Source organism: Mesocricetus auratus, unplaced genomic scaffold (genome assembly GCF_017639785.1).
Source record: "Mesocricetus auratus isolate SY011 unplaced genomic scaffold, BCM_Maur_2.0 Super-Scaffold_6730, whole genome shotgun sequence".
In the NCBI taxonomy this organism is placed as follows: Eukaryota; Metazoa; Chordata; class Mammalia; order Rodentia; family Cricetidae; genus Mesocricetus; species Mesocricetus auratus.
The window spans coordinates 108892581-108918077 of NW_024429184.1; the positions used below are offsets into that span (position 1 = coordinate 108892581).

The 25497-nt window shown below is 40.6% G+C and overlaps 1 protein-coding gene and 1 pseudogene across 3 annotated transcripts; both read left to right on the forward strand.

Moving 5' to 3' along the window:
* The first annotated feature begins 103 nt into the window (after positions 1 to 103).
* Positions 104 to 25168, forward strand: Ccdc112 (coiled-coil domain containing 112). 3 transcript variants are annotated; one of them, XM_040741844.1, is made up of 10 exons: positions 105 to 301; positions 9666 to 9787; positions 11170 to 11291; positions 14892 to 14981; positions 16791 to 16866; positions 17234 to 17624; positions 19569 to 19982; positions 22218 to 22313; positions 23270 to 23388; positions 23796 to 25168. In XM_040741844.1, the coding sequence occupies exons 1-10, from the start codon at positions 185 to 187 to the stop codon at positions 23824 to 23826; spliced, it is 1578 nt and encodes a 525-aa protein (XP_040597778.1). In that variant the 5' UTR covers positions 105 to 184; the 3' UTR covers positions 23827 to 25168. The 3 variants fall into 3 exon arrangements, with proteins under 3 accessions (XP_040597780.1, XP_040597778.1, XP_040597779.1); XM_040741846.1 differs by lacking the exon at positions 22218 to 22313 and having other exon boundaries at positions 104 to 301; XM_040741845.1 differs by lacking the exon at positions 14892 to 14981.
* On the forward strand, positions 3770 to 5529 carry LOC101834090 (annotated as a pseudogene).
* Positions 25169 to 25497: the final 329 nt, after the last annotated feature.

Sequence of the window (25497 nt, forward strand, 5' to 3'; positions counted from 1 at the left end):
TCCCGCCCTGAGCTTCCACCGCGGTCCTCAGCAGCCACGCCCCTGCATCGCCCCGCCCTGGAAACGCTCGTCCCCGCACGGCCACGCCCCGCTAAGCCACGCCCCCAGGCTCGGCAGGGCTGGGAACCGTCGGCGGAGCGTGGGTGAGCGCCCACTGCAGCCGCGGGAGTCCCGGCGAGCAAGCATGGCGGCCCTGACTACCGTGGTGGTGGCGGCGGCGGCCACGGCAGTTGCCGGGGCGGTGGCGGGGGCGGGCGCGGCTGCGGGGAGCGACGTGGGAGCGGCGCCGACGCCGCAACAGGTAACGGCGGAGGCTCGGGCCTTGCTCGGGCGGGCCTGGCGTTCGATGGCACCCAGAGCCCGGGGGCCGTGTGGTGCTGGGGTCCGGCCTCAGTGGAAGCCCGGGCCGCCGCTTCCTCGCGCCGTGTGGTAGAATCCCTTTCTTCAAAAATGGGAGCTAGTGATGGGAGCTCCGGGTGCTGAGCCGGCAGTGAGAGAAGCTGGCGTGGAGAGAGTCTGAGCACCAGGATTGCTGCTCTGGGTCTGTTGAGTGCATCGGTGCAAGAAGGGATCCAATAGGTGTTTACCAAGATGGGGGTCGTAAGGACCCCATCTCTGCAGGGTGGAATGGGAATCTTTCCTTCAGATACCCTTTTCTGTTTCAGTTTTTCTTCATAGCGCTATGCTCCATATTTTTATTCCTGTTTGTGAATTATATTTCTGCCTCCATGAAAATGTGAGTACCAGGAGGGTAGACATTTTCGGAAGCCCAAGGACTGTCCCTGTTGTGTGCCCAAGACGGTGCCTTCAAGATAGTAGGCACCTACTAAGTATTTGTGGTTCAGTCCTACTGTGAGGCCAGGACTGGCTCCATCTTCCTTTTCTAAAGAAATACGGTGTTCTTTCTAGAATGAAGTTAAGAAAATTCCATTTAGGGAAGACTTTCTTATACATCCTTTATTTTTCTCCTCGTTCTCCCTGTATCTATACAACTCCTAAAATAACTTAGATTTTAAGAGAAAATATAAAATAAAAAATTAAAATAGATTATGTGAAGTGTTTTTAAGTATATATTTTAAAAATGCATGGCCATTTGGTTGTGGTACATACCTGTAATCGCAGCATTCAGGACGCAGGGGTGGGAATGTCAGGAGTTAGAGGCCTCTACCGGTTGCACAATAAGAACTTTTCTTCAAAACAAAGCAAAGCAAGACAAACAAGCAAAATACCCAAAATGAAGAAGTGATCCCAGTGGTATAATCATGCTGAATGTCTTTTCCGTGAACACTTTCTGCCATAATGTAGTTCCCTGTGGCTTCCCCACCCAGATCTCCATAGCCATGCTGTACATGCTCATGTGCTCTTCCTACCAGCATTCTAGTGCCTTTCTTGACATGCCCTACTGGGAGTCTGTTTTGGTGATTCGCAAAGGCTGTATTTGACTTTACAGGGCTTGGATCAGGATGTCCTGTGGTTCTGTTTCACTGTCTGACATTTAGCAATCCCTGGAGACATCCTTGATTGTCACAATGAACAGGATGTGCTACTAACTACTATTACTCCTAAAAAGTGCTACTAACACCTACTAGAGACCAGAAGACAGTCTCCCACTGAAAAATTAAAGCTTAACTGTTCAGTAATGTCAGCATACTGAGATCGAAAAACTCTAAAATGTATACCTCAAAGCTGAAAATCACAGTAGTGATGAAGTAGAGTTTCTCAAGGATATTAAGGGTTTTCCCCCACTAAATTAAAACGGGCTGGGAAGATGGCTGCCTTGGTGAAACACTTGCTGCTAACCTTGAAGACTTGAGTTTGTGGCTGGGTGCTACAGCATGCACCTGCAATCCTAATGCTGGAGAGTTGGCAGGTCCCTGGGGCTTGCTGGCCAGCCAGCCTAGCCAAATTAGTGAGCTCCGTTCAGTGGGAGAAATAAATAAATAGATAAATAAGGTGGAGACCAATTAAGGAAGACATCTGTTGTCAACCGCTCACCTCCTCATGTATGTGTACCAACACATACAGCATACACATGTGAAAAAGTTAGAATCACTGATGAACTATGTTGTGATATTTTGGACAAGTTTATGTGTTTGCCCTTCATACTCCTTCCAGGATCTCCGCCTACACACACACACACACACACACACACACACACACACACACTGACACACACAAAACCTGCACCCTCACACTGGACTTCAGTATTTGTCAGATGCCTGATGAATATCTGTACTAACCCTAAAACCATACATGTTTTCTTGAGAAGAGATAATTTTTATCATAGTAGTCTCATGATATTAGAAGTCTCTACCAGAAGATCTAAAGTTCCTGTCATCAGAATTCCCTTAATACCACAGGTGGAGTGACACTCTTCCAGGTGCTGTGAGGTTAGTCTCCTGTGAGGTTCCTCTTACTGTTTTCTTGCTGATTTGTATGGTCTTTGCTCTGTGTTCATGTAGGGGAGAAAGATCTCTGGTGTCTCATAGAATACTTTATGTACAGCCCTTAGCGTATGGAATGTTATACATTTCTCAGCTGTTATGAAAGTAAAATTGTCTGTGCTTTCTAGTACTTCTGTATTATATGTTCCTATGCCCTCAGAGCCTTTAATTGTATAGACGTTTCCTCTAAAATAAAACACTCCCTCCTGGAGGGAAACTCATAAAGCTTCAGAATGTTCTAAGGAAAGGCAAAACATTGCATCCTGCATGGAGGATCTTTTAAGATTCCAGATATGGGCTAGAAAGATGGCTCAAAGGTTAAGAGCACTTGTTCTTCAAGAGGACCTAGGTTTGATTTCCAGCACCCACATGGTGACCCACAACCATCTGTTCCTCCAGTTCCAGAAGATCCAAAGTCATCTTCTGGTCTCTGCAGACACCACTTTTATATGTGGTGTACAGACACACATACAATCAAAATACCCATACATATAAAAGTCAATCTTAAAAAAAGACTTCAGGTGTTCTAAAGAAAGGCTCCTTAAGAAGCAGGAAGTAGAAAGTCAGAAGCTTTAAGAAGTTCCTGAGATTGACCAAATGCACCATGACCCTCCCCCCCTAAGCTTATATAGGCAGGAAGATCTCCTGAGGGATACTCTCAGACGAGCCCAGGTTCCTAGAAGAGGTAGCTAAGAGAAGCATCCTGGAAGAAGCAGAGACCAGCTGTCTTGTCTGGATGTCACTGTCCAGTTGAGCTGCTTGCAGGCTGTGCAGTTTTCTCCAGGTTCCCAGCTTTTGTGAACTGTCACCGTTGCTGGGGTGGGCTTTGGTGATGCAGCTGTCTTTGAGTCATTTCTTCTGTAAGTCACCCATACTCTTGAAGTGACCCCAGTAAAGCTCATTGATTCACCAAGTTGGACTTTGGCAGTTGTCCTTTGGTCTGTTGGACTAAACAAATGTTTGCTCATAGTTCTTCAGGAATAGTGTCACACAGCACCTTCCAAAATTACTTTTCTCAGACTTCCTTCGGCCATTTTAGTTGTTGATTTAGGACTTTAAAACATTGGGAAACCTTATTATTGTTATTGTGAGTGTGTGTGTATGTGTATGAGAGAGAAGGTGTGTTTTTGTGTGTCTGTGTCTATGTGTGTATGTGAGTGTGTATGTCTGTGTGTGAGTATGTTTGTCTGTATCTGTGAGTGTGTGTGTCTGTGTGTGTGAGTGTGTCTGTGTGTATTTGTGTTTGTGTATGTGTGTCTGTGTGTGTTTGTCTGTGTCTGTGAGTGTGTGTGTCTGTGTGTGAGTGTGTATGTGTGTGAGTGTGTCTGTGTGTGTTTGTGTTTGTCTGTGTCTGTGTGTGTGTATGTGTGTGTGTGTGTGTGTGTGGATGCATGAGAACCACAAGGAGTGCATGTGGCATTGCAAGTACTTTACCTACTATAACGAACTAACCAGAAATTGCACACAGTGACTGAAACACTAGTGACTGAAACACTAGTGATATTCTCTAGGTTCACACCTTGACTTATACCTGATTAGCAGAACTGTACAAGATTAACTTTTGTTGTGTTTCAGTTTCAGTTTGTTGGCTCAAAGTATCCAGGAGTCTCTGTTCACCTGTTGGTGACAGCTAAGGTAACCAAGCAGAGGTTGTAGTGCCACAAAAAACTTCACAAAATTAGTTCATAAATTGACTAAACATAAGAGCAACAAAAACTCCAAAAGCTGGCTTCAAGTTGGATGGGGCAGGCTTCAGGCTATTGCAAAGGTTTTACCCAAACATGGATATCAGACCAAATCACATGATTTATATCAACAATATGAATGATAAAATTGAAAAAGAGTTGAAGAGATCCCTGTAGGCCCTGTTTTCTCAGTTTGGACATGTGGTAGATATTGTGGCTTTAAAGACCATGAAGGTAAGGGGGCAGGCTCTTAAGGAACTGGGCTCATCCACAAATGCTTTGAGACAGTTAGCATTTTATGGTAAACCAATACAAATTCAGTATGCAAAATCAGATTTCTATATAATATCTAAAATGCATGGCACTGTCGCTGACAAGGAAAAGAAGAAAGCTAAAACCATGGAACAGTCTGTAGCAGCTGCAGACAAAAAGCCTGGTCAGGGAACACCAAATTCAGCTAATACTCAAGGAAACGCAGCACCAAACCCTCAGGTCCCCAGTTATCCTCCAAGTTATATCCTATTCCTTAATAGTTTATCAGAAGAGACGAATGAGATGATGTTATCCATGCTGTTCAGTCAGTTCCCTGGTTTCAAGGAAGTGCACTTGGTACCTGGGAGGCATGACATTGCATTTGTAGAATTTGAAAATGATGGATGGGCAGGCTGGAGCTGCCAGAGATACTTTACAAGGGTTTAAGATTACACCATCCCATGCTATGAAGATTACCTATGCCAAGAAATAACGTTTGGATTAGCCAGTTTGAAAGGACTTGGTATTATTTACAGTGTTTGTTTTGATAACATCCGGTCAGGTCATTTTAATGGTTGGAAATGAAAGTAAAGTTTGGGGAAAGAGGCACCTAACTTCTTTTTAGTTTTGGTGAACTGTGAAATCTGAAGCCTTAATTTTATACAATAAACTTTTATTCTTTTATTCGTATTCTGTGTACTAAAACTCTCTCTCTCTCCCTCTCCCCTCTCTCTCCCCCCTCCAGAAACCTTGCTGTTGATTTTTGGCTTTGCCACAGTGTTCAGTCTCAAGGGAAAGAAATTATGAGATGTAAAGAAACAGTACAATTCACACTAGGAAGGAATAAAGCAGTAAAGAGGAAGACCAGCTATTGGGTGTGCTGGACAGGCTTTATCTTAATTATGCTGGGTTTTTGTTTCTTTGTTTACTTCAAGATGGATACATGCTATGTTGCTCAAGCTGATTTAAAGCTTGTGAGTTCAAGTTTTCTTCTGCTGTGGCCTCTAGAGCATCTGGGACTACAGATGTATGGCCTTGCACAGCCTTTGCCATCTATATCCAAAGAACTAAAGGGAATCATACCTAAAGAAGTAAAAAAAAAATACGAGAATGCTATCTCACTAAATAGAACACAAACATACACAGAGAGAGGGAGAGGGAGACGGGGGGGGGGTGAGGCGCGGGAGGGCGGGAGGGAGAGAGAGAGAGAGAGAGAGAGAGAGAGAGAATCAAATTTGGGGGGTTAAAAAGTACAAGAACTCAAAATTACACCAGAGAGGACCACCCCACCCCAGGTTTAGCTGGAAGAAAAAAAAATCAGCAAACATGAATATAGGTCAATGCAGATTACGCTGTCTGGAAAACAGAAGATGGCAATGATGACAATAAATGCCACACTGTTGAGTGGCTCAGTTCGTGATGATGAAAATGTGATAGAAACCATCCCCACTGTGGAGGACCAAGAAGCACTGCACTAAGTGGCAACTGGAGGCCAGGCTATGATCTTCAGATACCTGCCCTAGTGACCCACTTCCATAAAGTCTCCACAGCCTCTCGAAACAGCATCACTAGCTAGTGAACGAGCATGCAAAGCGTGAGCCTGTTGGAGCCATTTCAGATCCAAACTGTAGCATTACACTCCTGGCCCCAAAACTCACATCCATCTCATAGTGCAAACTGCATTTAGTTCAACTTCAGGAGTTCCAGTACTATACAAAAGTTGAACTCCAGGGTCCGGCAGTCTGTTAACTGTGTGTAAAAAAAATAAAGTTACTTTAAATACACAGTGGCACAGAGTAGCCTTTCCCATTCCAAACAGGAAAAATGGGCGAAAGAAGTGAGGGACAGGATAAAAGCTAGACTGAAAGCTGGAGGACCACATGTTAAGTCCTTGCATCTGGGCTCAGGCTGTCAAGATTTGAGCACCAATGGGTTTGGGTAGAACCTTTCCACTCTGGCCCCTTTCTTGGTGTCTAGCTTTCTTTGGTTGATATTCTACATTCCTACCATCTATGACATTGAGTGTCTCTTATAGCTTGGGCTTCAACCTGAAAGCTTCATACATTACTCTTCATGGACTCCTGGTTGGGAATCTGACTCTGATACATACTGCCTGTCCTCCTAGGCTTTTCTCTGGAATCTTGTTGAGTCTAGAACCCTTGTCGTCTCTATGCCTGCAGACAGCATCATGCGGATGATACCAAGTACTGCCACTAGTTCAAGCATTTGCCAGATCCCATTGGACAGTGACCACAGTGGTGTCATAGTTTTTGTCAACTTGACACAAACCTGGACATACCCAGGAAGAGGAAATCTCAGTCGAAGAATTGTTTCCATCAGATTGGCATATGGGCATGTCTGTGGGGCGTTTTCTTGATAGCTAATTGATGAAGGAGAGTTCAGACCACTGTGAGCAGTGTCATCCCTAGGCACATAAGAAAGGTAGCTGAACCTGGGTCTGGAGAGCCAGTAAGCAGTGTTCCTCCATGGTCTCTGCTTCCCTTTCTATCGTGACTATCCACCATAAATACCTGAGAACCCTGAATACTGTTTCAGCCTTTTGTTGTTGCCACTGTAACAAGGCCCTTGAGACTGAGGCTGGGAATAGATGACTCCATCTTTTCAGCATTTCACTGAAGGCCCACAGCCTTATAACAACTCGATTAATGGTAGCATATGTGGGAGGAGGAGAGCAGCCAGTCACATGGTCAATAAATATATAATGTTGAATGATAAGTGCAACAGTTATACCTGCAAAGCTCTACAGTGGCTGGGGAGATGGCACAAGCATGAGGATCTGAGTTCAAATCTCCAGCACTCATATACGAAGCTGGGTGTAGCTATATGCACTTATAACCCCAGCACTATGGAGGGCAGAGACAAAATTGTTGGAGTTTGCTAGCCACCAGCTTAGATCCAGTCTTGGTGAGAGATCCTGCCTCAAAAAAATAATGTGGTGAATGGTAGAGCAGGATATCTGATCTTCTCTGGTCTCTGTACACACACTAGGGCACACATCACACCACACCACACACACACACACACACACACACACACACACATACACCAAACAAAACTAGTTAATTAAAAGTCAACAACACTGAAAATTCATGTGGAGAATGCAAGGTACCTAAAAAAAGTTCTTAAAGAATGCTATTAAATTGTTCATAATTTTTACTTTCAAATTGCTTCAAAGCTTCTGTAACTATAGCCATAAACCAAATGTAGTACTGGCTTAACGGCAGAGTCGAAAACCAGATCTACATTTGTGAGGTTCAGCAAGTGCACTAAGACAATAAGGAAAGAGGTCTTTCAACTGTTGATGTTGGGCCAGTTGGATAATCACACAGCAGTTTAGTCTCTACCCATGCTGTGTACATGAATTCGCAAAGACTAGATCAGAGACCTTGGTGTTAGAAGTTAGACCTGGCACAGGTCTTTACGACCTTCCACTGGTGAACGTTCCTTCTGTGTGACACACAAGGCACAAGCAGCTGGAGCTCAAGGAAGATCAGGTGGGCTCTGTCAGAGTTAGCTGTTGTTCCTCATTGTCAAGAGAGTGGTTAAGAATGTGCTTAGCTTCCATTTGCTTCTGGAAGAGGGTTCAAGTTTCTCTGGGGTTGTGGATTGTAGGCTGGATATCTTTTGTTTTATGTCTGGTGTCCACTTATGAGTGAGTACATATTATATTTGTCTTTCTGGTTTTGGGTTACCTCAGTCAGGTGGGTTTTTCTAGTTCTGTCCATTTGCCTGCGAATTTTACGATGTCATTGTTTCTTACCACTGAGTAGTATTCCATTGTGTAGATATACAACATTTGCTTTATCCATTCTTCAGTTGAGGGGCATCTATGTTGTTTCCAAGATCTGGGTATTAAAAATGATGTTGCTATGAACATAGCTAAGCAAATGTCCTTGTGGTGTGAATGTGCAATACCGTAAGTGGTATTTGCAGGGTTTTGAGCTCGGTTGATCCCTAATTTTTTGAGAAATCACCATACTGATTTCCATAGCAGCTGTACAAGTTGCATTCCCACCAGCAATGGAGGAGTGTTCCCATTTCTCCACATCCTCTCCAGCATAAGCTGTCATCGGTGTTTTTTATCTTAGCCATTCTGATCAGTGTAAGATGGAATCTCAGAGTGGTTTTGATTTGCATTTTCCTGATGACTAAGGATGTTGAGCATTTCTTTAAGTGACTTTCTGCCATTTGAGATTGCTCTGTTGAGAATTCTGTTTTTATCTGTACCCCATTTTCTAATTGGATGATTTTGTAGTTTGATGTCTAGTTTCTTGAGTTCTTTGTCTATTTTGGAAATCAGCCCTCTGTCAGATGTGGGGTTGGTGAAGATCTTTTCTCATTCTGTAGGCAGCCATTTTGTCTTGTTGACTGTGTCCATTGCTTTACAGAAGCTTCTTAGTTTCAGGAGGTCCATTTATTAATTGTTGCTCTCAGTGTCTGTGCTACTGGTGTTCTATTTAGGAAGTGGTCTCCTGTGCCTATGAGTTCAAGTGTATTTCCCACTTTCTTTTCTATGAGTTTTAGTGTGGATTGATTTATTTTGAGGTCTTTAATCCATTTTGACTTGAGTTTTTTTTGTTTTTGTTTTTTGTTTTTTTCAAGACAGGGTTTCTCTGTATTGTTTTGGAGCCTGTCCTGGAACTCACTCGGTAGACCAGGCTGGCCTCCAACTCACAGTGATCCGCCTGTCTCTGCCTCCCGAGTGCTGGGATTAAAGGGGTGCACCACCAACGCCCGGCTTTGACTTGAGTTTTGTGCTTGGCAATAGATACAGATCTGTTTGCATTCTTCTACATGTTGACAGCCAGTTATACCAGCACCATTTGTTGAATGTTTCTTTTTTCCATTTTATATTTTTAGCTTCTTTGTCAAAAATTAGGTGTTCATAGGCATGTGGGTTGATGAGTGAGAAATTTTTATGTGACCTTGGGTGTGAAGGCAAATAAAATTTATTATCATTTACTGATAATAAATCATTAAGAAATTTGCTTTAAAACCATTATTTGGTATATATATATACATATATATATAATTTACAATTTATTAATGATGAAAGCTTTCCAAAGCTGAATTTCTCCTTTGTTATGGAGACATGTTTGAAACACCTCAGAGGGAATGCTAGGATCAAAGTGCTCTTAACCACTGAGTCATCTCTCCAGCCCCCAAAGTATGTTTTTTAAAAAACTAGAGTGGCCGTACGATCATCTCCAGAAAGAGGTTGCTCTTTATTATACTGGTGATGAATGCTCTGTTCTTTATGCAGAATGAGGGCGGCTTTAGTACTTCTGCTGGGATTCGTCCTTCTCAGCTGCAGAACTGGAAGCAGAAAGTTAGTCGGATGAAGAAAGCAGAATTCATGCGCACAGCAGAAAAATTAAAGAATCAGTGAGTATAAGAGTAGTGTCTTCAAATAAAATCACTAGCTATTTTATAGTGAACAATATAAAATCAATATAACATTGTTAGGAAACTTCTAATCACTATCCTGAAAAACATAACAAGAAGAAGGAGGGAGGTATGAAATGCGTAGTTAATTTAGTATAAATTAATTGTAAGTGAAATTGTCTTGTTTTTTTACCATTTTATATTCGTGTATTTTAAGGAAAACAAAATAATATCTTATATCTTACATATCAAATAACAAATTGAATACATTTTATTCTACAATGTAGGTAGGCACTTTATTGAATATTTTTGAGTGAGGATTATAGTTCCCATTGGTTACGAAGTTGGTAAATGATTGATGTAGGCCCAGTTCCTTCCTTTTAACTCCTGCCTCCACACCATTTTTTCCTCTTTACACCCTGTGATTTCTTATTCTCCCTCTTTTCAACCCACTGAGTTCATGTAGTGCTGCCTCCATATGCATGAGTATAGGATCGTCTATTGAAGCATGGGTATCTTTTCAGGACCTACATCCTGGGAGAGAACTTCATCTCCCTCCTCCAGGGACCACTAGTTGGCAATAGCTTTTCAGCTAGAGGTGGGGCATCATTCATGACAGACTGGGAATTTGGCTGGCTTGATCTTAGACAAGTGTTGTATAAGCAGTTAGAGCTGCTGGGAGTTCAAGTGTGCAATATCCATGTCACGCCCAGAAAATAATGTTTCACTGCCCTCTCCATCTTCCTCAGTCATCCTTGAGCCTTGGGAATGGGTTGTTAATCTGATGTTCCATTTGCATCTGAGCACTCTACAGTTTCTTAATCTCTGCACGTTGATCACTTGTTGTTCTCTATAAATCTCTGCCGTCTGCAAAAGAAAAAAAAAACAGAAAACATTGCCTCTCAGGTTGTATGCAATGACCCCACTGGCTAGAGAAATCCTGCTGCATATTAGATTCAAGATTAGAGGGTAAATGTTCTTATTTGCCTTGTGGGAGAAGGAAACAAACATTGAGAAAATTGATTTCTTTGACAACTTAAAAAAAATAAGGCCTCCATGGTATAGTATATTTCATTTTGTTTGTTTTACTTGAGGATGGTAACTGACAATTAGAACCTCATAGCTAAAGGCTTCTGTATTTTCAAAGGAAATATGTAACAGTTCAAATTATAGTTGGTTAAATTTGAACTTAATAAGTTCAATTTTAGCTAATATTAGCTGATATCTTAACCCCTTAATTTTAGTAGTCTAAGTAATAATCACATTCTTCTTTTTTTAAATGAATTTGAATGTAAAGTACTAATTATTTTGAGTGTCTTCATACATTAAACAACTAAAATACATTTAAATTGTGTTTGTACCATTTGTTTCTTTTCCTAAAGAGTTATTGTTATAGAGAAAGATAAACACAGTCATTTCTACAACCAAAGAGGTGACTTCAGAACTGAACATAGCATGCTGGAAGAGTTGGAAAATAAACTGATAAACAGCAGGAAGATAGAAAGTAAGTTGGGTTTGTGAGGAATTATAGACTGTTGGGTGATCTAAAGCATCGTGTTGTCCTGTGTTGTACTTGTGCATAGACTGTTGTGGCTCCATGGAAATATATGGCTGGTGATAAGTCTGTCTCTTAGAGGATATTTATTTGTTTTGTTTTGAAGACACTGTTTAGTCATTCTAACTGAATTGTTTTCTAAGTCTGTCTCTTCCATATTAATAGGAAAGACTTGAGTTGATAGCTCAGGAAATGCCATTAGTATTTATAACAATAAAAATACTTTGTTTCTGGTCCTAGCACATCACCCTGGCATTGTGGACTGAGCACTAGACCCAGTAAGTGTCAGCTGAGTCAGAGTCCACACCACTAGTTGAACAAAGTGACAACACAGGTTCTTGCCCAAGCTTGGATTTCCTTATCGATGGTCTAAGACTACAGTTTCTACCTCAGAACAGCATCTGATATCGAGATGAAATACAAGAGAATACCTGACAGATTTTACAGTGAACATGTTGCTGTTTGTTATGCTGTATGTTATGTTGTAACATTGATTTGCTAGATAGAGGTTAAATTGCTCCTGACTTACTACAATTTAAAAAATTTCTAGTGATTTTCCTTTCTAAATATAAGATCATGGCATTTTTAAAAAGTCATCTTTTGTCATGTAGTAGCAAGACTCGTTCTCCCCCTTCTGCTGGATAGGAATAGAATAGATTAGAAATACACCTGTCACGTCTCCATTCTTGAATTTGTAAAGACGTCTAGATGGCGATGTCTCAATGACTGCTGCTGTCACTTCTGCACACACTGCCCGGCTCATCTTCACTTTTTGCTGATGTCCTTAAATGGAGGATCTGAACTTGTATATTTGTAGCTGGCTTGTTTTGCACTTTGTTTTGTTCTGTGGAAATAAAGTCTCCTGTGGCCCAGACTGACTTTGAGCTCCCAGTGTAGCCAGTGCTGACCTGGAACTCTTGAGTCCCACTTCCCAAAGGCTGGTATTGGACACATGCCCCCGTGTCCAACTCATTTTCTCCTTTTCAATGTGGCTTTCCTTTCCTTCACTGTTTTCTGCTCTCAGTTTTGGCATTCATTATTGTGTCCTGTCTAAGAAAGGAGGGAACAGCTAGTCTCTGTGTGGAGAGACACTTTTCCTTAAGGATCACAGCTCTGAAGAAGTAAATAACTATTCCTTACCTCAGGGATCAGACCTTGGTTTTTGGTAAATGCCTGCATTTTTGTTGCTTGTGTATGACTGTACAGTGTTTCATTTCCAAATGACAAAAAATAAGATAATTGCATAAGTGATGAGCTGTGGCAAAAATAATCCACTTGATAATGTTTTAACTTTTGCTCACAGAGTTCCTTCCTTTCCTTCCCTCATCAGCTTCCACCCTGTCCATCACCCGCCATGTCTTTTGCCTCCTGAGTGCTACGGTTTGCCCGCCAGTGCTACATTCTGCCTCAGGGCGGGTCTAGACTTCCCATAGAGGACCAAGCTTTAGTAAAGGGATGGTGTTTCTGTGTCTTGTTGACCTCTGTAATTTTATAGAGTGGAACTTTAAAAGTGGAACTCAGGGGCTGGAGACATGGCTGGGCAGAAGACTGGAGTTAGTTCCCAGCACCCATACTGGGAGGCTCCCAACCTCCTGTAAGATAGATAGCTCCAAAGAATTCAGTGCCCTTGTCTGACCTCCACTGGGACCTACACACGTGTGTGAGCAACACACACACACACACACACAGAGAGACAGAGAGAGAGAGACAGAGAGGGATACATATTACATATAAATCAAGATAAAAAGAGTTTTAATGTAAAGAATTTGCTTAAGATTTTGTATGTTTGTTTAAAAGTGGAACCATGCCAAAATTAAATACTCATATTTGGAGGCTTAATCTGGATATTGGCCATGGCTCCAAACTTATTGATAAATAAAAACCAAAAACTGCTATCTGTGTTCTAGTACTTGCTGTGTGTATACAAGAAAGCCTGGTTTTGATTACCAGCCCTGAAAAAGTTGCCTTTAAGGAATTTTGTAATGAAGTCATTGGTGTTTAATGCTTGTGACAAGTTGCAAAGACAAAATGATCCTGTCATTTGCATAGATATGAATGAGTGCTGGTATTCATACCATAAGGCTACTAATCTAAATACACATACCAGCATGATCACTTTAGAGAATGAGGAAGGGATAAACCAGCCTTTCTGGTGCTGAGCATCTGAAAATGTCCAGGTCATTATTTTGTTCTTCTGCTTTTCATTATCCACCTGCCATTTTATTTCTGGGTGGTTCTTCAGTTATTCTTGGCAATTTGTGGTATAGAAATCAGTAGGTACCTTTTAAGAGCATGTGTTTAGGAGAAATTAAAACACAATGAGAACTTTGTCAGTCTCATAGAATTAATATTAGTCATGGATTAAAGAAAAGGCCTGAGAATCCAAGTTAAGATTCTTAATTGCCATGTAAAAGTCAAGTGTGGTGGTGTAGTCTGCATCTTCCTTGCTGTGGGAGTGCAAACAGGCAAACACCCAGAACTCACTGCTCAGTCGACCTGGCTGGATCGATGAGCTCCAGGTTCAGTGAGAAACCTTGCCTCAAAAATGAACAGTGGAGGGCCCAGCAAGATGGCTTGGCAGGTAGAAGCCATTGCCTTATGACTGGAATTTGCTGTCTGGGACCCACATGGTAGAAGGAGAGAACCAACTCCCAGAAGTTGTCCTATGACTTCCACACATGCACTATAACATGTAATACACATATAAATAAATGTAATACAGTTTTTGAAATTAAGATGTAGGTCTACCCTCTTACTAAAAAGTTAGTTAAGTTAGAAAACAATAGAGTCAGGCACCTGACATTGACCCCTGGCCTCCACATACATGTTCACACATGTGCATGCAATATGCACAGGTAAAATTAGGTACATCACCCACTCACACACGCACACGCATGCACATGCCTACACACACACACAAATTAATATTGGTTAGACAGTTTTAATATTTTGAAAATAAAGTTAAAATCAGTTTATTTTTTTATAAATTCTAGTTAAAAAGAAAGATACTTTTTAAAGAACAAAACATATGAGCCAGGCGTTGGTGGCACACGCCTCTAATCCTAATACTTGGGAGGCAGAGGCAGGAGGATCTCTGTGAGTTCAAGCCTAGCCTGGTCTAGTTCCAGGACAGCCAGAGATACACAAAGAAACCATGTCTCAAACAAAACAAAACAAAACAACAAAAACAAAAAAACCAACAAAAGCAAAACAAAACAACAACAAAGAGAGAATAAAACATGTTAAGCTTAAGTTACTTGGCATGCTTTTAAAACAATAGTCTATACGTTGGTCTTCACAGAAGGAGAAAGATACATCTCCATGCCACAGATCTGCAGTAAATGGAACCAGCCTTCCTTTCAGACACTGGGGGAAACTGAGATGCTTTATTTAGAGCAGTGATCCCTGATGTTCAGAAGGATCTGACAATAATGGCTGCTGTTTGGTTGATCTTGGATATCTTTCACTAAAGGGCTGCATGAGTTTATGTGCAGAAGCCCGTTGTAGCCACTCTTGTCACAGAATTATAGTATGGACTTTTCCTTACAGGAGCAAAAATCCAGCAACAGTTGGCCAAAATACATAACAATGTAAAGAAACTTCAGCACCAGCTGAAAGATGTGAAGCCTACACCTGACTGTAAGAAGAGTTCAATATCAGATTCTCTTATATACTGCCCTTTCCTGTCGGTGCATTAGAAAATGTATGCTTTTCTAGAAGTGTCTCTTCTTTTCCATTTGGCATTGGTGGATTCAGCCCTACTGTATTAGTTAGGGATTAATAAGGGTAGAGTGGAGAAGTGTGCTATCAGAGTTTATGTAGGACTTTCAGCCTTTGAGCTGCCATTCAGTCCTTAATGTTGTAAAATAGGCAGAAGAGACACTATAAGGTGGAAACACTGGCACAGGAAGGTTCAGGTTCAGCCAGCCAAGTGGAAAAAGACTGCTTTCCCAACCCCTAGCCCTTATCCTGCTATTGACTTTTGAAAAGATTACCTTTCAGAAGTACTTCACATGCGTAAAGAATGGTTTGACTACTGGGACAAATACTAGTTTAGGAGAGAGAGAAAAAATGTCACATTCCCATCTTCTATTTCAAAATTCATTCCTGAAGGCTCAAAGCATAGTGCTCAAGATGTGTGGACTTGGAATACACTGGATCAAAGCCTTGGTCTGTCACTTGTTGGTTAGAACATCTCTATGAGATTTCATTTCTTATGCTGTGCAGTGGAGATCATAGACCTTTTCATAGGGTTTGGGGCAGGATAGAATGGAGCAGTGGTCTAGAGGCTAGGTGCAGCACTTGGACTTTGGCAAGCACTAAAACTGGCAAATGGGAAAAGAAAAGAATGGGTAGTATTCATACATTAAATGAGGCCTAACGTGCTGAAGGAAGATGCAGCAACTTTTTGATAACACTCTGTTGTGTAAGAACAGAAATCTAAAGAAAAACTGATCATAATTGATTACTTTAAAAACATTTAGGCCCACAAATATTATTGAAAAACAAATTAGAAAAGTATATTTACTTATATAATTTAATAATTAAATATTCATAAGATATATACAATGTCCACAAATTAGGGCAACCAAGATAAACAGTGATAGGAAAATGGGCAGAGATTATAAGGCACTCAGTGTATCAAAAGAAATATAAAACTCAGTTGAAACAAATGCCTCTGCTTATTAATAATCACAAAACTGTCAGCTAGGTTCTTGCCTTATTTTGGGAGTGGTTTAAGGTACACAGGAGGAAGGCAGTGAGAATGAGTCAGTAGAACCTCTGCACTACAGAGGAGTAAGTCTAGCGTAGTGTAGATGAACTTCCTTGCCCAGCATTTCAAGTTTTGCTAGTCATTTTAAAAATACTTACTTGGACATGCTTAAAAAAGAAAGGATTTTTTACTGTATCACTGAGTATATTTAAAGGTTCATCGACAGGAGAATTAAATGAGTCAAATTGTTTTATACAATGAAATACCATATGTTGCCATAGAAAAAGATAGGCAGTTTTATATATATATACTTACATGCAAAGTAAGCATAACTGTTGTTTTGTTTGTTTATTTGTTTGAGGTGTCAATATGTAGCTCTGACTGCCCTCCAACTCACAGATTCAGCTGCCTCTATTTCCCAACTGTGCACCACTGTGTCTGACTGTCCACATTTTTTAACCAAAACGTTTAAATAAAAATTTGTAAGTCAAACAATAGTGTGCGTGGTATGAAATCATTTTTATAAAAGAAATACTGATTATAGGATTTAATAATATGGGTGTTCAGGAAAATACCTTTAGTAATAAAGAAATTGTAATCACAAAAATTTACTTGTGAGCAGTTTTCTTAATTTCTTAGGCAAAGAAATGTTTTTAAATTTGAGACAGTCCATATCTTCTCCTGATTATTAACTCAGCTATATTGAAATATGACATTGTGTGTTTTTTTTACAGTTGTTGAAAAGCTCAGAGAAATGATGGAAGAAATTGAAAATGCAATCAATACTTTTAAAGAAGAACAGAGACTAATGTATGTTTTAAACTTATTTAACCTAAAGTTTTGACCTTGATTTTTCAGTAACTCACTTTTAGGTTGCCCCCTGTGAATGTGCTGTAAGTTTTATAGTCTATCTTCTTTTCTAGAGTTTAGATAGCCTTCATACTTGAAGTAAATTTTCATATTTCTTGGACACCAGAAGATCTCAAATAAAAGTTTGAAAGACTGTTTAAATTAGAGGAAACTGACTTCTTTTAAGGCTCAGATATGAATATTATTAATATTAGGAATGTCAACAAGGGGAGATGGAATAGTTAGGGATAATTAAATTTGCAGGAAAGTGAAGGGTTAGTATGGATTGGTTGGTATGCTATTCAAACTTCATTTCTCTTAATTTTAGATATGAAGAGCTTATTCAAGAAGAGAAAACAACTAATAACGAGTTGAACGCCATCTCCAGGAAAATTGACTCTTGGGCTTTGGGTAATTCAGAAACAGAGAAAGCTTTCAGAGCAATCTCAAGCAAAGTTCCCATAGACAGAGTAACACCAAGTACTCTTCCAGAAGAAGTGGTAGAATTTGAAAACTTCCTCCAGCAAACAGGAGGGCGACAGGGGGGCTGGGATGACTTTGACCACCAGAACTTTGTGAAAGTGAGGAACAAACATAAGGGAAAGCCGGCGTTTATGAAGGAGCTTGTTGAACACCTTCCTGGAAAAACACTGGATGAAGTTCAGCAGCATGAGAGGTGGTATCACAAGTTCCTGGCTCTAGAAGAAAGAAAAAAAGAGGTAATAGTAGTTACAACAGCTGTGCTGCATCGTGTGCGTGCGTGCGTGCGTGCCTGTGTGTGTGTGTGTGTGTGTGTGTGTGTGTGTGTGCGCGCGCCAGGCGTTGTGCAAAACTCTTAACATTCTGCGAACAGCATGAAGTCAGCCCGTGATCTCTTAGAGCACATGAAACCAAGACTTTGAATAGTTAGGGAACAGCTTCAGTGGTACAACTTCAGTTGAACTTCTGAAGACCAGACATTTCTACCACAAGAAAATACACAGTGTACTGTAAAACTCCGTCTCTTCATCCTAATATGGGGTTGATTCACAGCCATACAAATGGCTGGAAGAAGTCATCTTAGCAGAGGCTACATTAGTTTCTAGGGGAAAAACACCTTTAATATATCCCATGTTTTGGATAAGTAATGATACCATTTTCAGACATGCTCTGGAGTACCCTTGAATACCTTCTCTTTTGATGTATATCTCCTTTTCCATCCATTCCCTGACTGAGAAAATATTCCTAGACTAACGACTACTGTTTTCTTGTCAACCCCAAAATACGTGGTCTCTTGGGGCATTCACTAACAACATTTCCACCATGCCCTATAGATTGTCTATGCCAAATCTTATCCAGAACTGTGCCACTCAACGCTGATCCGTGGACTGGATTCCAGTTCGTAAACCCTGATAAGGTGATTGTGTGACAGCAGGTTCCCCAGTAAGGAAGAGATACATTCTGTCACAAATTCCTCATCTGTTTGAGGACTGGCATATTGAGTGGCACTGGCTAGAGAGTATTTGGTATTGCTAATTGTCTTTTAATCCTATAGATTGCTTTTCATATTATCTCACTATGTAGGATTTATTGAATGAATGAATGTGAATAATAAACTATAAGGAAAGATGAGGAAAGTTTCCTGACCAGGATGGGGCCTGAGAAATACAGTATGTAGCATACCATATGGCATAAAGGTTGTTAGAATTTTAAGTCATCTTTACATATTCATATAAGAGATGAAACTTAAATTTTTTCCCTGCAGTTATGAAGCATCATGTATCAGGCACCATTTGTCACAGTGATCCTGTGTAAAAATTACTTCCTACCATTTTATGGGTGTCTTAGTTACTTTTCTACTCCTCTGACAAAATACCATGAGCAAAACAACTTATAAAAGAAAGCATTTGATTTGGGACTCATGGTTCCAGGGGGTTAGAGTCCGTGACCATCATGACAGGGAGCATGGCAGGAGACAGACAGTCGTGGTGCTGAAACAGTAGCTGAGAGCTTACATCTTAATTCACAAGCATGAGACACACAGAGAGAGCTAGCTAGGAATGGTGTGTCCGTTAGAAACTTCAGCCCATGACTAGTGACACATGTCATCCAACAAGACTGCACCTTCCAGTCGTTCCCAAACAGTTCCACCAGCTGGGCACTGAGCCTTCAAACGTGAGCCTAGGGGCCATTCTCATCGGACCACCCCAGCAGATGAGCAGAACATAGACTAGTGACTCATCCAGACTCATACCTAATAAATGGCAGAGCCAGAGTCTTCCCAAATAATATGTCTGCAGGGCTCATGGTCTTCATTACCCCATTTTTAATCCCTAGGCTGATGCTTGGTAAGAGAAAGTTCTCCTGAAAAACATTCTGTGCCTAGAAAGAGAATTTGAAAACAAAGTGAGTGATTAGAGGAAAGTGGCGGTGCCCAGGAGTGACGGGGGAGGCGGGGGCAGGGTCCCTGAATGCAGGGAGGCCAAAGAGTAACCCAGGGTCCAGAGATTGACAGGGCACAGTAATTTTAAAACTGTGAGCAGAAAAATTGCATTGGTTTAAAACCAAACCTGTAAGCATCCAGCATCCACAAATGACTTTTCCTAGGAAGCTAGACTGGGGTTGTATTAAGTGCCACAGGCAGATCAAAAGCATATTGTTTTGTTTCTCTTTGATCATTTTAGTCCATTCAGAATTGGAAAGTGAAAAAGCAGCAAAAGAAGGAGGAAATACTGAAGTTAAAAGAAAAGGCAGACACTGCACCTGTGCCTCCTCATAGCAACCTGGAAAGTAATCAAAAGCAGAAAGAGGAACAGAGAAAGAAGCAGAAACTGGCAGTCGAAGCTTGGAAAAAGCAGAAAAGTATAGCGCTGTCAATGAAGCATGCTTCCCAGCTCAGAGAAGAGGGGGAGAGAGAGAGGAAGCAGCAGAGAGAGCGCCAGCGGCAGTGCAAGTTAAAACTGCTCCTGGAGAACTACACCCAGCAGAAGAAGGAGCAGGAGGAGCTCCTGCGGCTTGAGAGGGAGGCAAAGGAAAAGGCAGAGAAGGCGGAAAAAAGGAAAACTGCTGCTGAAGAGATTTCCAGGTTTCAAGAAAGAGTGAGTAAACATCTTCCTAAGTAGTTATGGGCGTGAGTCCCGGCAGCCTATTCCCAGGTTAGGTCACACAGACGTTGAGTTCATCATCACCTGATACAGCACACCTGCCCTGGCACCCCTATAGCTGAGGACTCATCACTCGCTAATGTCTAGTAAGTTATAATTTAGTGGAAAAGATATGTGGAGGTGAACTGTCCTGGCTAGACTTTTTGTCAGGTTGACACAAGCAAGGGTCGTCTGGGAAGAGAGAGCACTCTGTTAGACTGGCTTACAGGCATGTCTGTGGGCATCTTTTTTCCCTGCTGATGTGGGAGGGCGTGCCAATGCTCCTGGGTTGTATAAACCACGGGGAACCACGCAGTAAGCAGAGCTCTTACATGGCCTCTGCTTCAGTTCCTGCCCTAATTTACCTCAGTCAGGGAGGAACTACAGCTGTAATCTGAAATAAACCTTTTCCTCCCTCAAGTTTATCACACCACTGCAAACCTAATTAGGACAAAATGGTGAGATAATAAAGAGAGTACTTCAGGAGATAGATAATGCAGAGATGCTTTCCCAAACTGTGACAGAAGTGCTGCGTGAACTGAGTCTTGAAGGAGCAGAGAAGAAGAGTTCTTCTCTAACAGAAGGGAGAGCATGACTAGAGGCTTGGAGGAGCATCAACAGTGTTGTTTGTGGAGGCTGTAAACACTGCATGTCAGTGACAGTCAGTGGAAGATTGCTTCCTAGCATGTTGAAGGGGGCACTGGATTCAATTCCTAGACACACTCTCTCTCTCTCTCTCTCTCTCTCTCTCTCTCTCTCTCTCTCTCTCTCTCTCTCTCTCTCTCTCTCTACACACACACACACACACACACACACACACACACACAGAGGCGGGGGAGAGGAGAGAGAATTATATTTCAATCTTTGGAACATCAAGGAACAGATGAGAACCAACAGACGAGGAAGCTATGAGTGAGGCTGGATGTGTTGTTTAAGCAGGACAGGGAAGGTTATTCTAAGATACACAAAACATAAACAAAGCTGTCAGTGAGTAAAAATGTTATGAATTGCTAATGTGCATCCTAATGCCTTGCATGGACATTCATAAAGGGATGTACAAAGGAAAACATAAAAATACATGAGTGGTGTGCACTTTCATTCATTTCTTTAGTTTATATATAAAATTTTTTTTTTTTGGTTTTTACTAGACAGGGTTTCTCTGTATTGTTTTGGAAGCTGTTGGTCCAGCCCGGCCTCGAACTCACAGAGATCTGCCTGCCTCTGCCTCCCGAGTGCTGGGATTAAAGGCGTGCACCACCACTGCCCGGCTATATATAAAAAATTTAACTGAGTAATGTAGCACAAATTCTAATTGGTATTAATGATAAAAACCTGGAGACAGATATTGAGGTTCAAGCTGAAGATCAGAAAAGCAAAGCAGCCAAACCACTAACTATTTCTTACATCTACCGGGGCTCAGACCAAAGGGTAGCTGTCCTGTCCTCAGAGTGACTCAGCCTGCAATGCTCTCCACCAGACCTCAAACTGTCCTGAGACAGCACTGAGCTCCTGCCTTCTATTCCTCTCTAGTGCTGGGATTAAAGGCGTGTCATCCCAAGTGCTGGATCAAAGGTGTGAGCTGTTTCTCTTTTAGATTGATCCACTCTCATGTAGTTCAGGGTGGCCTTGACCTCCCAGAGATCCACCTGCCTCTGTCTCCTAAATTCTGGGATTAAAGTTTTGGCCACCACTGCCTGTCCTCTGTGGCTGACTAGTGGCTTAGTGTGTGTGTGACTAAGTGGCTTAGCTCTCTGCACTACGATCTTCAGGTAAGCTTTATTTGTTAGGTTACAAACAAAACATCACTACAGAGTAACAAAACATCTCATGCTTATTCATTGCCCCCACAAAGTATGCAGGATCCATTAAAAAAAGATTGAGAAAAAGGAAGATTGAAAATATGAAATTATCTGAGACCCAGACTAGACATACCTTATTGATAAGCAGAAAAATGGCTTTAGTTTGCCTATTAAGAGGTTTAGGCTGAACCTTTGAGTAAAATAAGTAAAATCTAAAATAAAAGTAATACAGCAAAGGTCTGCATGGTGGCAGTCAGGGAAATACAATTCTTTGTCTTCATTTGAAAACATCACCTTTGAAGGAGTGTTGGCAGCTGAGGTAGTTTAAATTGTAAACACTTAAGAAAGCAAATTTTAGTTAATTTTGTTTTCCTTTTGTTGTTATTTTTAGGATTTACATAAACTTGAATTAAAAATTCTAGATAGACAGTCAAAAGAAGAGGAAAAGGCAGAAAAACAAAGACGGCTGGCCAAACTAAAAGAAAAGGTACTCTGTCCTGTTTCTGAGACGGGTCTCGCTATTAGCCCAGGCTGTGTTCGAATGTACATCGTGCCCTGCTTTAATTTAAGTGTACTTTTAAAACTTAATTTCTTAACCAATATAGAGCCATATCTTTTCACAGTAATGAAGTATATATTTCCTCACTTATATAACGTGTGTAATTATGTGATATTTAAATCAGACTAAGCATAGTAATTTCTTCAGATAGTTATCATTTCTTTATGGCAAACCCAGTCAAAATCGTTTCTCCTAGCTCTCTGAAATCTACATTAGAGAATATTTGTAATCAGGCCAGTGGCATAGTACACCAGAGCGTGGTTTTACCTTTTCCCGGCTCCCTCCTTACAGTCCCGACTCCTTGCCTGTAAGGAGACTGGCTGATCTTCTCCCTTATGTCTTACTGTTCTCTCTGCTTTACACTTCACACTTAGATACCACAGAGCACAACGTCATACATTTTTAGCAGTTACTATTTGAGTTCTGCCATTTGCTTTAGAAGCACTCTTTTATGTCACCCTGAGTTTTCTGTGTTGTCTTGATCATCATTCTTTGTGAACCTCCATTCTGCATCTATGTAGCTGTGGGCATTGCTTAGTCTCACTGGTAACAGCTCAGGACCGTGGGTCAAGTTGAAGACTTTATCGGTGTTATTTATCCTACATTTGTCATCTGGTTATATTGCTGTTATATTAAGCTGTAGTCTATTTCTCATAATTGAGATAGAAATGAGATACTAGAACTAGCAAAGGATAAATGAGTAGTTTATTGATTGATGTTAGTGGTGTAAGCACAATGGAAGCTTATTTTGGATACATTAGTTAGTTCATGTTTGGGTAATACCCAAGCATAATTTTTAAAACTGCTTTGTGTTACCAAAGATTTTACTTAGTACAAATTTAGTTCATATAAGTTAATTGATACTATTTTACTTCTAATCACAGGTAGAAAATAATGTCAGTAGAGATCCTTCTAGGCTTTATAAACCTACCAAAGGCTGGGAAGAACGGACCAAAAAGATAGGCCCATCAGGCTCTGGGCCACTTCTCCATATCCCTCACAGGTGAGAAGGTAGCAGAAGGTGTTCATTTATAGAGATTTGTAACGTTTTTATCTTATGCAGTTTTATGTGTTTGTATTTTATGAAGTTTATGAATGTAACTTCATTAACAGATGGATAAAGCATATCTATACTTTAACTTCTTGTTCTGTATGTATTGTGTGTCGTGTGTGTATGGTTATGTGAGTGCTGTGGTGCTGTGATATACATGTGACTATCAGAGGATAGCTTGGTTTTATGTCCTTCCTCCCACCATGTGGTCTGAGGAATCCAGCTTGGGCTGTCAGACTTGGTTGGAAGTGCCTTTTTCCCTTTACCCTGGAGCCATCCCACCAACTTAACCCATTTGTTTCTGCTGTTGTTCTGATCCTCCTGCATATTTATAATAGCTTTTCTCTTTTTCTCTTTAGGGCCATTCCAAGCTGGCGACAAGGAATCTAGAGGGACTATGAGATAATGCAATTGCTGGTCACTTGAGAATGTTAGTAGTGCTATTTCAGGAGAAGGTGATTAACTTTACTATTTAAATGTTACTAGCTTAGTCAGGTTGGTTATTGTGCTGTGAATGAATTGAGAGTCATGTAGTATTGTCAGCATTTTGTTTCTATAAAGATGGTATGTGTTGGCCTATTATTGATATGAAAGTTATTTAAATAGGTTTATGTTACAAACATTATTCCATTTAAATACTCAAAATATTTCAAAGATATTTTGTTTTTATCACGGCTTAGTGAAATTATTTAGGAGAATCAGTCTTTTTTAAGACGAAATTTTATAACTTTTGTAACTTGGAAGTAACTAAGCTTGAGTAACAAAATGTAAAGTGTCTTTTTAAAAAGAATTGTTCAATAACTTAGTACTTTTTCTAAGTTTAACAAAATGGTAGTTTGTCAGTTGTTTCATTTTTGTGTAATGAATATTTTGTATTTGATTAAAGCATGCTTTGTTTTATATGGAGACTATTTTAAATAACCTCCCTTGCCATATGTACATTATTTATTTATTATGATTCCATCCTTCAGGTTTCCTGCAACAATGTCAAATTTCCTTTCAGGTTTTCTGTACTTACAGATTTATAAAATCTTTGTGTCTTTGTATCTTACTGGGTGGTACAGTTTTCTTCCACTTGCCCCAAAGCAGGAACATTCTTTCTTCTGAAATAAGCTAGTTTTACTTCCAGCCTTGTTTTTGAGAGAGAGAGAGAGAGAGAGAGAGAGAGAGAGAGAGAGAGAGAGAGAGAGAGAGAGAGAGAGAGAGAGAGAGAGAGAGATGTTGGGGGACATCAGAGGACAACTTGGTGGAGCTGGTTCTCTCCTTCCATCTTTGTGTTGAGCTCTAGGATTGAGTTCAGGTTTCCAAGCTTGTGCAACTGCTGAGTAGCAGAAATTACCCAGGATGCTTGGGAATTGAGGGTTAAGTAAGTATGTATAACACAGCACATTTTGTAGGAAATGAATTTTCTATAGTTAGAAGTACACCCAAATTTCTACTAACTTGGTTTATAAAGAACCTTATTTAGGCCTAATCTTTTGTGGACCTCTTCCTCATGAATACATGGCCAAGGCAACTTAAATGCAATTTTTATATGAATAAGATTTTATTGAAACAGTCTTGCCCATTGGTTATACATTGTCTGTGGCTAATTATGTGTTATAGTGAAATTGCAACTGAAGACCTGAATAGTTGTGACAGGCTGTTTGATTCATAAAGCCTAACTTTTTAATGGCATGACCCTCTGGGAGAAAAGTCAACCCATGAATAAATGTCTGTGTATTATCTGTAAGCATGAATCAACTTTACTATTTTGTTATGCTTAATTTTTAAGAGGAAACCTATATCAGTATTTCTAAACTATTAACAACGAGGAAATGAAATATAAGCAGAAATCATTCTTACATTGTCAAGTTCCCTTTATATAATCAGTGTTTAATATTTAAGCAAATACTTGATTAGCAAAAACATTTTTATCTTTGTGTAATTTGTTGATTCTGTTTGACTTTCATGAATTCTGCTTGGATAACTTTATCTTCTGCTCCTGTTGCTCAACTTAAGACTATCCAGGGCTTGATCATATCCTTTTAACCCTAGCTGTTCCTGCGCTCTGCCAGGAGT

Coding starts and splice junctions, on each gene's coding strand:
- Ccdc112 (XM_040741844.1), top strand. CDS start 185: ATGGCGGCCCTGACTACCGTGGTGGTGGCGGCGGCGGCCACGGCAGTT. Junction 302..9,665: donor CGGCGCCGACGCCGCAACAG/GTAACGGCGGAG, acceptor TTCTTTATGCAG/AATGAGGGCGGCTTTAGTAC. Junction 17,625..19,568: donor TAGAAGAAAGAAAAAAAGAG/GTAATAGTAGTT, acceptor TGATCATTTTAG/TCCATTCAGAATTGGAAAGT.